Here is a 16,188-nt window from a genome sequence, read left to right as displayed (position 1 = left end):
TTTTTTTTTTTTTTTTTTTTTTTTTTTTTTTTGTGGTGAAACTGAAAGCGTCTTCACAATTACATTAGTCAATAACCTATGTAAATATATATATTTTTTACGTTACATAAAGAGTTATGATAGGTAGCTTTACCACGCAATTTTATTTTGGTACTTATATTTTGTAGGTAACAGTATCATAATCATATCAATAAGTCTGGCAACCTTGCTATTTCATTTATTTCGGTATGCCCTATTGATTATACTAATAGTCTCATTAAAGATCCATACCAAGTCTGCTAGGAGAAATTTTTTGGCACTGGTTCAATTTGGATCATCAGATTCACCATATTTTGACTCATAGGCAAATTACAGGGCCGTATTCAGGGGACCGAGGGGGCCCAGCCCCTCCCCTTCCACCCCCCCCTTGCGGTTTATTCTTCTCCTGTACTGGTGGCGAGAATCCGAAAAATTGGAGCCTCCCCCTCCCTAAATCACTGTTTGGACTCTCGCCCTTCAACCCGCCTCGACAAAATTCTGGGTACGCCCCTGCCAAATTGGAAAGTCGTAATGCGGGGGCATGCGAGAGAATTTTATTCATTAAGTATCTCTGATGAGTGTCATAAATTTTGCCTGACGTACCTGTATGATTATTAGGTACTTGACGTCTTAGCGTAGAGAATAGTTAGCTTCTGAGTCACTTGGAGGCTAGTCCATGTGACTAACTAGTGATTTCCAAACTTCGAGGCTACCCTTGCCAGTTGCCACCAAATTACCCCCTGTACCTACCTCAGTAGGTCCGTATAAGCTTGACCCATCTTTTGAGGCTGATGCCGCTACTCCTAAGCGTCAGAGTGGGCTTCTTGTGTACGGAGTCAAACTGACCTACCTACAGTGCCCTAAATCACCAAAGTATGGAAAAGTATTTACAATTCCATATTTTGACATGATTCGTCCAAATTCAAAATTCTGCTTTTCCATTGGCTATTACACTTGTAAGATACTTTTCCATACTTTGGTGATTTAGGGCACAGTACTTATAACTCGTGTATGTATTTTGTTCGTATTACTGAATGTATAAAGTATAATATTGTATACTTCAATCTTCAAATGAATCACTCCGGGATCGATTGGGATTGGGACAGAATAAATCTTGCCACCGCTGTCTCCACTTTAGAGAGCACTTGGCGACTCATCACTGGTTAAAGGTCAGAAGTAAAAGGCGAAAGATTTATTCGTTCTGAAGGGAAGCCAGAGTTCTACTGGTGGCGAGAATCCGAAAAATTGGAGCCTCCCCCTCCCTAAATCACTGTTTGGACTCTCGCCCTTCAACCCGCCTCGACAAAATCCTGGGTACGGCCCTGCCAAATTGGAAAGTCGTAATGCGGGGGCATGCGAGAGAATTTTATTCATTAAGTATCTCTGAGTGTCATAAATTTTGCCTGACGTACCTGTATGATTATTAGGTACTTGACGTCTTAGCGTAGAGAAGAGTTAGCTTCTGAGTCACTTGGAGGCTAGTCCATGTGACTAACTAGTGATTTCCAAACTTCGAGGCTACCCTTGCCAGTTGCCACCAAATTACCCCCTGTACCTACCTCAGTAGATCCGTATAAGCTTGACCAATCTTTTGAGGCTGTTTGCCCCTACTCCTAATGGTCAGAGTGGGCTTCTTGTGTACGGAGTCAAACTGACCTACCTACAGTAATCATAACTCGTGTATGTATTTTGTTCGTATTACTGAATGTATAAAGTATAATATTGTATACGTCAATCTTCAAATGAATCACTCCGGGATCGATTGGGATTGGGACAGAATAAATCTTGCCAGCGCTGTCTCCACATTAGAGAGCACTTGGCGACTCATCACTGGTTAAAGGTCAGAAGTTTAGAATATAGTCAGAGGACATTGAGATGCATAGAAGAGATACATATGGCATAGGTATGGCATACAAGAGATACATATATTATGGCATATAGGAGAGATACATATGGGTGACGGAGTGATCCCAATATGATATTGTGAATGAGTTGTAAATCATCATGAGTGAGTCACATCTTTTATCTTCAGTGAGATCACAATGATGGTAATCCCTCCTGAGACTGCCGTTCCGAGAACGAACATTATCCCATCAGGATAAAATCCGCCCCGGGCGGGAATCGAACCCGCGGCCTAGCGCTTACAAGGCACACTATAATTTAACATTCCAACAACCTGTTTCTTTCTGTGTTCCCAGTCTGTTTTATTCCCCTGTTTTCTTTCTGTTCCCAGTCGGTCCTATCAATGGGAGTGGGGCGAGAGATGCATGCTATCAAGAAAGGTCTCCTGTGGCAGCAGAGGGAACGATTGTTCTCCCGATGGAAGGAGCGATATTTCATTCTCACCCGTGACTATTTGCACTGCTTCAAACGATCCTCAGGCCCGGACAAGAATCCGCCCCGGGCGGGAATCGAACCCGCGGCCTAGCGCTTACAAGGCAGACGCACTACCAACTAAGCTAACTAGGCTGGCTCGGTTTTGATTGGAGTGGCTGAACGCCTATTCATGTTTGGGCGATAGCATGACCTGTTTCCTAACCTTTCCATCATATCTGTTGAACTTTACAATACCTAAAGTAAGTTATTACATTATCTAGAACTAGAGTGAGTAATAGACTACCGGAACCTATAAACAAGCACAATACTTCACGAGATTTTCTTCAGGTTTTTCCCTCAGGAAACAAAGTTCCCTGACTGAATGTCATAAACTCATAATCAATGAATTCCCTATCTTACTGGAGTCAAGGTCAAAGAGATACATATATTATGGCATATAGGAGAGATACATATGGGTGACGGAGTGATCCCAATATGATATTGTGAATGAGTTGTAAATCATCATTAGTGAGTCACATCTTTTATCTTCAGTGAGATCACAATGATGGTAATCCCTCCTGAGACCGAGCTATAAATTGGCGTCAATGGCGTCATTCTATGATTTTACTATTTTAAAATTATATTTAAATGCCACTGTTCCGTATCCAGGACTCTGCACTTCCCACCTAGTAGGTAATGCACGCAAGACGAGACAGAGCCCCATCCATTTCTCGTCTCTTCTCTTTACTCCACGCGTGGAAAAAAAGTCCGCGTTGCGTCGTACCGTTTGGTGATATTTACGACGGGTGAAGTGACAACTGATGACTGTAGTCGTTCTTAAGCCCATCACACACGATGATGGATTAGTTGAACTCATTGTGAGTGGGGAATTTCTATCAGATAAGTTCGACTGATCGATAATCGCATGCGATAAAACTCATCGCGAGTGGCATGCCTTAGAAGGCCCATGCAGAAACATACATACATACATACATATACATAGATTATTTCAATGGTCAACTTTTCTGTTCCAGGAATGCACTATGACTAGCAAGGAGAGGCGGAAGGCACTTCGACTGTACGGCAACGCTTTCTACAAGGACCATAGCTCCACGATGGGGGACTCGGATCATTTGACCTCCCTCAGTAGTCATGTGGACGACTGGCTCTTGTCACGAAATCCAGGTATGTTTCTCTACTTTTCTATTTTTTTTTATTTATTTTTTTATTATTTTATTTTTATTTTTTTTTTTTTTTTTATTATTTTATTTTTATTATTTTTTTTTATGAAAATTTTTGCTGCCCAGCAGCCCAGCACTTACCATTTATGTACCTCCCTATTTCCTACATATTGAATTGCCAAAAAAAAGTGCTTTCTATTCCGAATTGACTATAGAAATTTGAACTCTAAAATCCTGATTCGCCTACCTTTCCCGCTTCCCAAAATATGCTGGCTGAGCGAAATTTCAGAACAGTTAACTATCAAACGTTTCAGCGAAATTCATTGTGTCTAGTCTTGATTTAAATCTTACAAAGAAAGGAGTTCCCCTGTTTTAAGTTACATTTGACGATACGATAGTTATCTTCAACAGAAAAGGTTACCTACTTCAATTGTTTTTACCATGTTCTGGTTGAACCCAATCGTTTTTATTAATCTGCTTGTTTTAGTGTTGTGTACACACCCTCTGCATTATACGAACAATACAACTCGAGTCAAGTACTTGAGGCAGAATAACTTTACCGAAGTTTTATCCCAATACAAGTTGGCCGTGGTCAATTTCTACGCCGACTGGTGTCGCTTTTGTCACCTACTGAAACCGGTTTTGGAGGAAACAGCCGCTATTGTAGACACCCAGTATCCCCAAGATAACCAAGTGGTGGTAGCTCAGATCAACTGCGATGAGGAGCCAAGGATACGAGATTTCTTCCACATCACCAAGTATCCTACGTTGAAGATTATACGCAACGGTTTAGCCACCCGCAGTGAGTATCGCTCACAGAGAACGACAGAGGCCTTGCTGAACTTCATAGCGGAGGAGTTGAAAGATCCCGTCATGGATCTGGAAGAAGCACCCAAGTTTAATGTCCATGACAAGACATTGATGTTAGGCCGTTTCAACAGCAAGAACTCCCCCGAGTACGAACTCTTCAGCCGTGTGTGCTCCACATTTAATCACTTTGATGTATGCAAGTGTTTCGCTCGCTTCAGACATGCTGGTCCCCCAGATGTTACCTTACAGACCGAGGACCACACAGAGGCATTCCAAGGCGTGTTCGAGAGGAGCAGACTTGTCCAGTGGTTCACAGAGAAATGTGTTCCACTCGTGCGTGAGATCACGTACGAGAATGCTGAAGAAATTTCAGAAGAAGGACGACCACTGCTAATCCTCTGTCATCGGCATGGAGATCTGACCAGTGTTGCCATCTTCAAGCGAATTGTACGTGACACAATAGGTCAGTACGCACAAAACCTCTCGTTCGTGACGGCAGATGATTTGTTTTACCAGAGAATCTTCTACCATCATTTGCATTTGTCTTCGGATGACCTCCCTGTCCTGAGGCTTGACGATTACAAACACATCTATCGCCTACCCTCCCTCATCACATTGGCTGAGAATCCTTCAACTCTGGTATCAATAGTAGAGGATTATTTCTCTGGTAAGCTGCATGCAGACTATCATGACGGTAACTCTGAGCATTGTGATAGGAGACGCAAAGCAGAGCTGCAAGCCAATGTGGAAGATGTGTTTCCTATCTATGAGCTGGAGACGGAGTCTATGTTCCGAAACCTGACGCCTTCCAAGTTGAGATATACCTTGCTGAAAAAGGAAGAATTGTAATTGAAGAGTAAACGAAACTTCACCTTCATGTCTTTTAAAGTTCTGGTTTTCCTCCGGTTGTTTGGAAAATTCAGTGAAAATCTTCGAGAAATTGGCACTTGCATTGACATTTTCAAAGAAGTTTGAAAACGAACTGATGTCTGTCATAAAAGGTAAGTTTGACCAGAACTGGTAAAAGATATCCCGATTTGCTTGACCCACTTATTATTTTCTATGGTGCCGAGGGGGTAGGGCCTCAACAAAGGCCAACGGACTCAATTTTGCGCCATCATCTTCCCCAATATTTGGCTCTCTGGTTTTGTTTAACTTTAATTTTTTTGCTCTTCTGTTGCAGCCTCTCTGGATCCTAGTCTATCAGATTCGGTGCCGGATCTAACCAAATACAGACCTGCCACCCGTCCTACTCAAAAAGAGCATGCGTTATGGAGCACCAAACATAACCCCTCACCTCTACATAACCGATTATCTTGTAAGTAGAATGGAATTCTAGCGATCCACCGTCCAAAAGTCCATTTCAACACTACTTTATAATCTTAACCATTGAAGAGGTTGCCTTTCACAATATTTGGAAAAATGGAGTCTGTTGTTTTGGTTACATGTTGGAACATTAGTTAATCGTACCTAATCGATGGTTGATTCTCACCAATTTTTGTTTTTCAACAAGTTTTTACTTTTTTGTTTTTCAACAAGTCTTTTCAAATTAATATAAACGGACTTACAAATCTCTTCCTGACAGACTGTCAGCATAAACAAGGCATCATATAAAATGTCAATCACTCAAACAGGAATTAATTTTCTGGCTGTAAGCCACAAAAAACCCCTTCAGAGCTAAATTGATCAATCTTGGTGTTTTAATTGCACACGTCAACACATCATGGGATTTTTTTATTTTTCCCGGCAATAAATAATTATTTGAATTAATTACAAAAAATTCATCATTATTATGCATACTTTTTTGTCGACGAGAGACGACGCAATGGGCAAAAAAAAATCCCGGAATTCCCTGAGTGCTAGCAGGGGAAAAAATCGAGAGATTGATGTGTGACTGAAGGAGAGGGACGAAATGAGGTTAAGAGGGAAGGATGGTAAAGGGAGGGAAATAATGGTAGAGGGAGGGAAATAATTCAAAATTGAGAGAATGGTGAGGGGGAATGTATAAAATTACTCGTGAAATATACTCTCTTTTTCGGGGCCGGTGAAAGGGGACTTTTTGGTTCTCGGAATTATTGATTAATTAATATTAATTTAGGTATTTTTAAATTTTATTTAATCTGCACAATCTTATTATTCCTTTGGAAATTCGAAAAAAAGGGGGCTAAGAGTCAAACTTGAGATTTTTCGTAATCCCGAAAGTCTTTGTTCACTTTTGAAGGCCTGATCCTTGTCCCTTTGGAACCATACATTTCTAGAGGGAAAGAGAACCTCGGAACCCTTTGAAGATCATGTAATAATTCTATTAGCTTTTATAGATTTCAGGGGTTGGGTGGAAATTTACCCCGGGGGTCCCAATTTCTCTCCCCCTCGAGTCTCGGGCCTGGCTCTCACATATTATTCTGGACGTTAAGTATGTTGTAATGAGATTTGTATGGTAAAAAATAAAATGGAAAATACTCTATGCTGCTCTACATATGTGTGTAATTTTAATTTATAATAACCGTATACTGATTTTATTTTCCCGTCAGCATAAAAAGGTTTTACCATTCGTTGTCTGGTTATTTTAAGGGTGTGGGTTCGATCCTTAACAGCGCTTTCTTATCGGTTATGAATCTAATGTTTTAATTTCCTTTAATAAGTAAGTACACTTATAGTTAAACTTTAAGGATTACTTAGATATATCTGGGAGTACACGAACAAGTTTACGAGTACTTTCCGTGTCCTTTAGATGGGAATGTTCTAATGCCGACTACTCACCCTCAAACCATCGCGTCGGAACTTGTGTGGTGGGAAAAGCTCGAGACCAAGGTCTCTCAGATAGTCTGACAGAACTTCATCTCAAGTTTTTTCCGCCACACGTTCCGAATGTCTGTCAGACAGTCTGAGCTTGAGAGGACGGCATTAGGGTGTTGAAAGGATTGACGTGGGTATACAAACCCCTTAACCCTTGACGCCCTTTCGGTCTTGTCTGCCCTTGTCATCACCTTTCGGCTAAAGCTAAAGCCGCTAACACAACAACGCCCAGAAACAAAGTCTGGGCTCATTCCATATCCACTGTGTGTACCAAATACATAAGACCTTGTTTAGACTGCGGGAGAAAAGGGACTTTCCTGTCTCATTCTGGCAGTATAAACAGGGTCATATTCTATTTGGAGCTCTCTGTTGAGGCCCTACGTCCCCCTCGGGATTATAGGACATAAGTCATTTCGTTCGGTTCGGTTCGTTATTCGTTCGTTTTCGACCTATAAAAGATTTATTGCTCATCTCTTCATGACAATTATATTTATGACTTGTGACCTAAACCTTCTCAAAATCTCGCACTAACACGTGGAAATTTGGGTCATTTGGGAATACATGGAACAGATGAATACAACACAAATAGAAGAGTACATAAAAAAGTAATAAAAAGAAATGGGCTAATGATACTATAAGATGGTCGGTCACGTGACCCCCCCAGGCCTCACTCAATTCACACCCACAGGCAACAGAGCCCTAGTAAAGAGGAACTCTAGATGAGACCGAATGCTCGATTCTGATTGGCTGAAAAACTGACATTCTAATTTCAGCAACGTCCTCGACCCAAATGCGATCCTAATTAGGCGTTGGAGACTGTTCAGTGACAGTGACCTGACTTTTTTTTTTTTACGGCTTTAAGTGGCAGGGTTCTCCTAGAGGAGCTCTTCCACCCAACCACTAAATTTTTCCTTCACTGTGAGCCTTTAAGATATTTCGCAATGACGCTAAGACGCTAAGACGTCAAACTTCTGACCTTTAGAAGAATAGAATAATTCTTTATTTGTATTGTTATGTATACAATTTGGAGTTTGACAACAAATCACTTCAACCTCTGTCAAACGAAACCTCTCTCTCCATTTTCCAGTGCTAACTGACATCGACATCAACTACTGTGACACAAACGGATCTCTCAAGAAGACAGGGTCACCCTATCACTACCCTCATCAAAACTCGGTGCCACCCTCTCCTTCACCCTACGTCAATGGAAATGTGTTCTTTATGCCCGCCTCAGGTGAGTGAAAAGGTCCTTTTATAAGAGCTGAGGAAAGGTCGTTCTCCAAGTTGGGAAGGGTCCTTTTATAGCATGGATTACCAACAAGTGGTTTCCGAGACGGTTTCAGGAAGGCGTGGGTGCAATCCAACCCAAGGCATGAACTTTTTCAAAAATTTTACTACAATAAGACTATAGTAGGTAACTTACTAATATTAGGGGTAAAGGGATTCTCCAATCCTGTTGGAGCAGTGTAAATAACTACAATTATTGATAGCTACTAAAAATTATAATATGAGAAAAAGCATATCCCTCAACTCAAGTTTCTCCAACATTAGAAGCGTAGTCGCGTGTAGTCATGTATTTAGGTTTCGATTTTCAGGTGGTGTCGCGCGACTCTGCGCTTATACCTTCCAGTTTATGTATGTGGCATTGTGGCATGGGACTTGGGTAAACATTGCAGGGGTAACGGAAGCCAATGGTAACGCTGTGATAGCCACAAAGCCTCACAAATAATTCACTATTGTGCTCATCTGATTTTGTTCTATATTTTAGGTGACGTAAGGTTCCAGAGTTCAGGTCCCCCCTCCTCGTTCTGTAACAACAGGCCTGTCCTCACCCCGGTAGGGTCATTTCGGAATTCGCCCCTGTTTAGTCCCGTACGACACAATCCTGAGAGGTTCGCCACTACGCAGTCACAAGTCAAGTATCGGGGTAGGTAAAAACAATGATAATACAAATCTGCCTTCAATGGGATCCAAGGAGCACTCCTTGTTTTCTGATTCCTGAAATTCCTTAGCGTTTAAGGAGTTGGTTTTCAAAAGGCAGGCCATTAAAATACAAAGAAGTTCTCTTGTAATCTATAGAAACGACGGACGGCTTAGAAACAAAAATCATACGTCTTGGACCCCCGCAAGTCACATTTGACGTCACAAAACACTTTTGATACCTGGGCACATAGTACTATAAAAATTTTGTCCTCGGGCGAGGACATTGGGCGTGAAGAGGTTATTGGATTAGGAAACAAGAATTTTCCTTGTATTCTAAATTTCTAACCTGTACCTACCTATCTCTTTCGAACTGTTAAAGCTCTATTATTATGCGATCATATTCTCAGATGAATGATAAAATTTCATTCCGGGGGCACGGTTGGTCCAGTGGTAACGCGCTTGCTTGCCATGCAGAAGGTCCCGGGTTCGAATCCCACCATGGACAAAAAATTTGTACTCGTTTTTCGATTGCAAATATTTCAACGGGTTACTTTCTGGTGTTCTCGTGTTGACCCAGCAAAATGGGAAGTATTGTGTCTCTTCTCGCCCATCTGATGAGAGGCATACTACGGGATGGGCATGCTACGACACAGGCCACAAGCGTCTAATGTAGCAGTTGTTCCATTGCTACGAAATAAAAACGGCGGTGGAACACTCATCTTTAAAAAAAAAAAATCCTCGGCTGGGTACGAACCCGCGCCCTCCTGATTACTACTTATTTGTTGTGTTCCTCGGAAACATATCAGCTAGCGCCATCTATGGGGAAAGTTTCGTACTCCTATGTACTGTATTCCTTGGTAAAGAACAGAAAAGCTTGAGGAGGAAAAGTTGGAAAGCTTTTCATAGGTACCTACCAACGTATTCGAAGTTTTGCTTCAATAGAAATTGAATAGGAACAAGAATTTGGACAAAATTAGGTCTTACTTCGTTCTGTCCATTATAAAAAATTGGAGACCTTTTTCGCAAAAGGATTGTACTACTTGTCCACTATGGAGTTACACTCGTTACTACTTACAGTGCTAACCACTGTGCAGATTAGCCAACAACAGGTGCCGTACCCCAAAAATACGCTAGATAACTTCAGCAACAGTAAACTTGCAAAATATTTGCTACAAAGGGTACTTTTCGTAGATTCGTAGAAGCTTAACCCATCCTTTAGGGCTGTACAGCCCCTACACCTAAGCCTCAGAGTACTTACCACTATTGTAAAATATCTGTAGTAACGGAGCTCCTGTGAAGACCGCAGACTTACACTCGTATTTATGAACAAGAATGATCGTTCTTAGATCAGTCTCAAGCCCAAAATTGACCAATCAAATGCCTTGAGACTATGCTTAGCACGAACTTAAGAGCCAGCATTTTGTTCATAAATATGGGTCTTAATCCATTCCCTTCTGTTTTCAGATCGATCTCAAAGCGACGCCCTGAACTGGAAGTCTCGCACTGCTGAGCTGAACAAGAACCGACGTAGCGTCATTCTACAAGCGACACATGTATGACGTTCCCTCTCCCCTATCTCTCAGCGAACAGCCACTAGCTAGTGAGAGAAGCAAAGGACGCACCCAGATTGATCCAAAGATAAAGTCAATCTCAAGCATTAGATAACAACAACATAATTCCGAATTCAATAAACCTATAAAAGTATAAACTACTCGTATTTAGGATGAGAAAAAAATCACCCAACATATCTAAATACAAAGATAATTGGAAAATGACCTTACTCTAAACTTGGCCAATTCCTGACAATCGCTGGCAACAACAGATCAAATGTAGAACAAATAAATGAACACTGAATTTTTATTAGAAGCGAATCATTTACCATAGTTATTTACATACCCAGAAGGAATTCAACCAAAAATATTGGCAGGACGAAAAATTAATACCAAATCCTCGAGATTAGAATAGTATGATAGATACAAAAGGATTCAATTATTTACTGCCATATTTGTCAAGAGGTTTGGTAAATTGTTAAATGTTTTCCTAGATAGGTAGGTATGCAATTTGTAAATCAGAATTCAGAGAGGTTTGCTAAATTATTTGGAAATTTTGAGATTTAATTAATTTTGTTACACAGAAGAGGTACTTTTATTTTGTTTCTTACTAAGTATTACCCAATACTTACTCGCAAATCGCCGATTGCTAGTCTTTTGCATTAGTCCGATCGTTAGGTCAGCATAGCCCTTTGTACAATAGGATTATACAGAATACAAAAAGACTGGGACATACTTAACATTTTGTACAAAATTACATTCTTGTTAGGTAAGTTTACCAATGCCTGTACAAGTGTACAAGGAATTTCACTCTGTTTTGTCTTTTCTGTAAAGACATCAAATCCGTTATTGTTATTTTATATGTTTTAATTATTTAGTTGTAAGGCTATACAGGGTGTTCATGCGAAAAAATCTGTATTCGATCCAGCTTGTCTGGAAATGTCGGATGATAATGTTGTCCGACATTTCCAACATTAGTAAGTGTGGACCCTGCTTTAGAACATTTGGTAATATCGACCATTTCGTATTCGTTGATGCACCCTGTATTTTGTTGTTGTGATAGTTTCCCTATGTTTTTCTACTGTCAATTAGGATTTTCCCTTTCATCCTTTTCAAGACGGGGGCCCCAAAGTGAGTTTAAACTTGGTTTAAGTTTAACTCTCGGATTAAGCGATCTGATTGGTTGATTTTTTCGCCCGTCCTTCCTCTATTATTATGATAGTAATAAAGAAAGGTATAGTGGACGGGTTATTGTATTCGCTTCGGTGTCGTCTGTCAGTCTGTCTGTCCCCATAGAAGGACTTATCCAAACCTGGTCGACCTATATATCAAATTAAGGGTCTTTTTACCAGGAACACGAAAGTGGTGGTGCAAATTTTGAAAAATTAAGGCCGGTTTTAGCGTCACCTATGTAAAGCTACGCCGAGCAAGGCCAATAAATGGATGGGTGACTTGAATATTATATTGGTAGTTTTAGCAATAAAGGGAGAACGGGCTCTAGTCTTGATTTTAAATCATTACATGAATTCTAGGGTTGTCTTTGAATCCCGGAAACTTCTAGGGTTATCTTTGAAACCCGGAAAGTTCTAGGGTTGTCTTTGAATCCCGGAAACTTCTAGGGTTATCTTTGAAACCCGGAAAGTTCTAGGGTTGTCTTTGAATCCCGGAAACTTCTAGGGTTATCTTTGAAACCCGGAAAGTTCTAGGGTTGTCTTTGAATCCCGGAAACTTCTAGGGTTATCTTTGAAACCCGGAAAGTTCTAGGGTTGTCTTTGAATCCCGGAAACTTCTAGGGTTATCTTTGAAACCCGGAAAGTTCTAGGGTTGTCTTTGAATCCCGGAAACTTCTAGGGTTGTCTTTGAAACTCGGAATCTTCTAGGGTTGTCTTGGAAACCCGGAATTTTCTAGGGTTGTCTTTGAATCCCGGAAACTTCTAGGGTTATCTTTGAAACCCGGAAAGTTCTAGGGTTGTCTTTGAAACCCGGAAACTTCTAGGGTTATCTTTGAAACCCGGAAACTTCTAGGGTCGTCTTTGTAACCCGGAAACTTCTAGGGTTGTCTTTGAAACTCGGAATCTTCTAGGGTTGTCTTTGAAACCCGGAAACTTCTAGGGTTGGGAATACCACTAGGAAAATAAGCCTTTATTTGCACATATGCATTCTGAAGTAAAGAGCTGTAATTATGTAGGCCCAAGCTCTCATATTCCCATCATTATCACGACGATTCTATTGAAACTAAGTCCTTGACTACTATCTGACTATAGCAATATCTAAATCTGACTGGAAACCCATCACGACATCAAGCTTGTATTGAGACATGTGTGACTAAACAGTTCTTCAGATGGTAATCATGCAAATACAATATGGTTTGTTCGTTAACCCTTTGGGATACGTTGTGATGGAAGACCGCGGAATAGGCCGGGATGGCATAAATCTTTCCGGCCATAGATGTTTGTCTCCGGTCTACTCACCTTTCAAGCGGTGAGTAGGTCGGAAGGTAGTCTCTAAAGGTGTATCCAAACATGGTCGACCGGCTGTGCGTCGATCGACGAGTTGAATCTATGTTGTTGAGGCAGTGTGGACGATTCAGTCGATCGACGGCCGGTCGACTATGTGTGAACATGAACACTACCTTTATATCCATTGTGTTCAGCATGTGTTATAAGTCGGACAAAACTGATCGAAAATCAGTTGTTTTCCAGCCTGGTTAGCTTGGAAGCTATAGCGTAAGCACCAGGTCGTGGGTTCAATTCCCACCCGGGACGGATTTTGTCCTGAACGGATATTAAGGTTCGTTCTCGGAACTGCTTGCTTTCTCCTATCCTCTGTCTTCCTTCTCTCTTCGCTTCCTTCTCTCGGGACGATAAGACCTCAGCAGTTAGAGTTTCGTCTATCGAACCAAAAAAATAATAATAAAAAAAAAAGAAGAAGAAGAAATTGAAAGAAGAAGTTGAGAGTTAAATCGCTGCGTATTCACCAGGAGACTCAACGTTTGAGACGGGCCTACGAAAAATTAAGAGGTGTTCAAAGCTAATATTTGTCGTGTCATAAGGACTATTGTTGAAACCTCTCTCTTATTAGAAGTTAGAAGTGAAGACTTTATTATTTGTAACTATTCATTCAGAAGAGAAGAACTGGGACTGTCACTGAATGACAAATCAATTTCCTGTGTCAGCCTGTCAGGTCCCTTTGGCTCCTAGCAACACGATAAATCCACTAGTATTTCTAACCAATATACACTTTCAATCCGTTTTCGTCCATCATTTGTAGTTTTTCCTCTACAAATAGGTACCTAATAAACGGCTACTTGGTCTGTGGCGTATTTCTAATGTCTAAGTAGCGCTGTCAAACTTTCTTGACTTAGCGGGGCGGAGCGCCAGCGTGCTCCTTAATTTTCGTTCTCGGAACGGCTGACCTTCTCGTATCCTGTCTTACTTCGCTTTCGGGATGTTAAGACCTTGGCAGCTGCAGTCACTCTATCAAATCTCTGAAGAAAAAGAGAGGTAGCACAGTTGGCCCTGGGCGCCTACTTTCTCTCTCTCTCTCTCTCTCTCTCTCTCTCTCTCTCTCTCCCCTCTCTTTCTCTTTTGATCCGTTCAAATAATTTTCACTAGAAATGAAATTCAAGAGCAAGAGCCTTTATCTCGCCTACCTATTTCCCGATGGTCACAAACAACATTACAAGAGGGCGATACAAGACCACAAACCCAACTCGATGACTTTCCGAGAACTCAGCCGTTCCGAGAACGAACCTTATCTGACCAGGATAAAATTCACTCGGGCGGGGATTTTGACCTAGCGCTTACAAGAGAGGAGTGCTACCTTTTCAAGGTAAGTAGGCTGGCAGAGTACTTTTACTCCAAGAGAATAAAATTATTTTGTATTATTTACCCCAGCAGTAGGCCATTATAAAATTATTGTGTAGATATTATTGTGGTCCATTTCTCAAATTATATTGAGGGTAAAATTCAATACCTCGGCTAGGATTGAACCTACACCATTCTGATCATCAGGTGAGCGGACCACTACACCGAAAGCTTTCTCAGAGAGAGAGAGAGAGAGAGAGAGAGAGAGAGAGAGAGAGAGAGCACCCTCTTCTTTTTTTTCAAAGAGATTTGACAGAGGGAACTGTAACTGCTAAGCTCTTATCGTCCCAAAATCGAACAAGAACCGACGTAGCGTCATTCTACAAGCGACACATGTATGACGTTCCCTCTCCCCTATCTCTCAGCGAACAGCCACTAGCTAGGGAGATAAGCAAAGGACGCACCCAGATTGATCCAAAGATAAAGTCAATCTCAAGCATTAGATAACAACATAATTCCGAATTCAATGAACCTATAAACTACTCGTATTTAGGATGAGAAAAAAAATCACCCAACATATCTAAATACAAAGATAATTGGAAAATGACCTTACTCTAAACTTGGCCAATTCCTGACAATCGCTGGCAACAACAGATCAAATGTAGAACAAATAAATGAATACTGAATTTTTATCAGAAGCAAATCATTTACCATAGTTATTTACATACCCAGAAGGAATTTAACCAAAAATATTGGCAGGACGAAAAATTAATACCAAATCCTCAAGATTAGTTGAAGGTACAAAAGAAAAAAATCATTTAAAACAAAGAACAGTAGGTATGATAGGTACAAAAGGATTCAATTATTTACTGCCATATTTGTGAAGAGGTTTAGTAAAATGTTAAGTTTTTTCCTAAATAGGTAGTAGGTATGTCATTTGTAAATCAGAATTCAGAGAGGTTTGCTAAATTATTTGGAAATTTTGAGATTTAATTAATTTTGTTACACAGAGGTACTTTTATTTTGTTTCTTACTAAGTATTACCCAATACTTATTCGTAAATCGCCGATTGCTAGTCTTTTTCATTAGTCCGATCGTTAGGTCGGCCTAGCCCTTTGTACAATAGGATTATGCAGAATACAAAAAGACTGGGACAACAAAATACATACTTAACATTTTGTACAAAATTACATTCTTGTTAGGTAAGTTTACCAATGCCTGTACAAGTGTACAAGGAATTTCACTCTGTTTTGTCTTTTCTGTAAAGACATCAAATCCGTTATTGTTATTTTATATGTTTTAATTATTTAGTTGTAAGGCTATACAGGGTGTTCATGCGAAAAAATCTGTATTCGATCCAGCTTGTCTGGAAATGTCGGATGATAATGTTGTCCGACATTTCCAACATTAGTAAGTGTGGACCCTGCTTTAGAACATTTGGTAATATCGACCATTTCGTATTCGTTGATGCACCCTGTATTTTGTTGTTGTGATAGTTTCCCTATGTTTTTCTACTGTCAATTAGGATTTTCCCTTTCATCCTTTTCAAGACGGGGGCCCCAAAGTGAGTTTAAACTTGGTTTAAGTTTAACTCTCGGATTAAGCGATCTGATTGGTTGATTTTTTCGCCCGTCCTTCCTCGGGGGCACGGTTGGTCCAGTGGTAACGTGCTTGCTTGCCATGCAGAAGGTCCCGGGTTCGAATCCCACCATCGACAAAAGTTTGTACTCGTTTTTCGATTGCAAATATTTCAACGGGTTACTTTCTGGTGTTCTCGTGTTGACCCAG

The 16,188-nt window shown here is 40.7% G+C and overlaps 2 protein-coding genes across 2 annotated transcripts in view; both read left to right on the top strand.

Annotated features, from left to right (window-relative positions):
- Positions 1-15,854, top strand: part of LOC103512043 — a 17,256-nt gene extending 1,402 nt beyond the window's left edge. Inside the window, exons 2-7 of the mRNA XM_026825635.1 lie at positions 3,369-3,519; positions 5,509-5,643; positions 8,209-8,355; positions 8,890-9,048; positions 10,509-10,597; positions 14,796-15,854. Of these exons, the coding sequence (XP_026681436.1) occupies positions 3,378-3,519; positions 5,509-5,643; positions 8,209-8,355; positions 8,890-9,048; positions 10,509-10,597; positions 14,796-14,801 (678 nt within the window). The 5' untranslated portion in view covers positions 3,369-3,377 and the 3' untranslated portion in view covers positions 14,802-15,854. The remainder of the gene's footprint in view (positions 1-3,368; positions 3,520-5,508; positions 5,644-8,208; positions 8,356-8,889; positions 9,049-10,508; positions 10,598-14,795) is intronic.
- Positions 3,683-5,304, top strand: LOC103512038 (endoplasmic reticulum resident protein 44-like). The gene has a single exon (XM_008476791.3). The coding sequence runs from the start codon at positions 3,957-3,959 to the stop codon at positions 5,172-5,174; it is 1,218 nt and encodes a 405-aa protein (XP_008475013.1). The 5' UTR covers positions 3,683-3,956; the 3' UTR covers positions 5,175-5,304.
- Positions 15,855-16,188: the final 334 nt, after the last annotated feature.

Source organism: Diaphorina citri, unplaced genomic scaffold, assembly GCF_000475195.1.
Source record: "Diaphorina citri unplaced genomic scaffold, Diaci psyllid genome assembly version 1.1 scaffold784, whole genome shotgun sequence".
In the NCBI taxonomy this organism is placed as follows: domain Eukaryota; kingdom Metazoa; phylum Arthropoda; class Insecta; order Hemiptera; family Psyllidae; genus Diaphorina; species Diaphorina citri.
Note: the sequence above shows the minus strand (reverse complement) of the source record. Positions and strands in the feature narration are given on the sequence as shown.

Bases quoted from the DNA above. Each gene is read 5' to 3' on its own strand.
- LOC103512038 (XM_008476791.3), top strand. From the start codon at position 3,957: ATGTTCTGGTTGAACCCAATCGTTTTTATTAATCTGCTTGTTTTAGTG.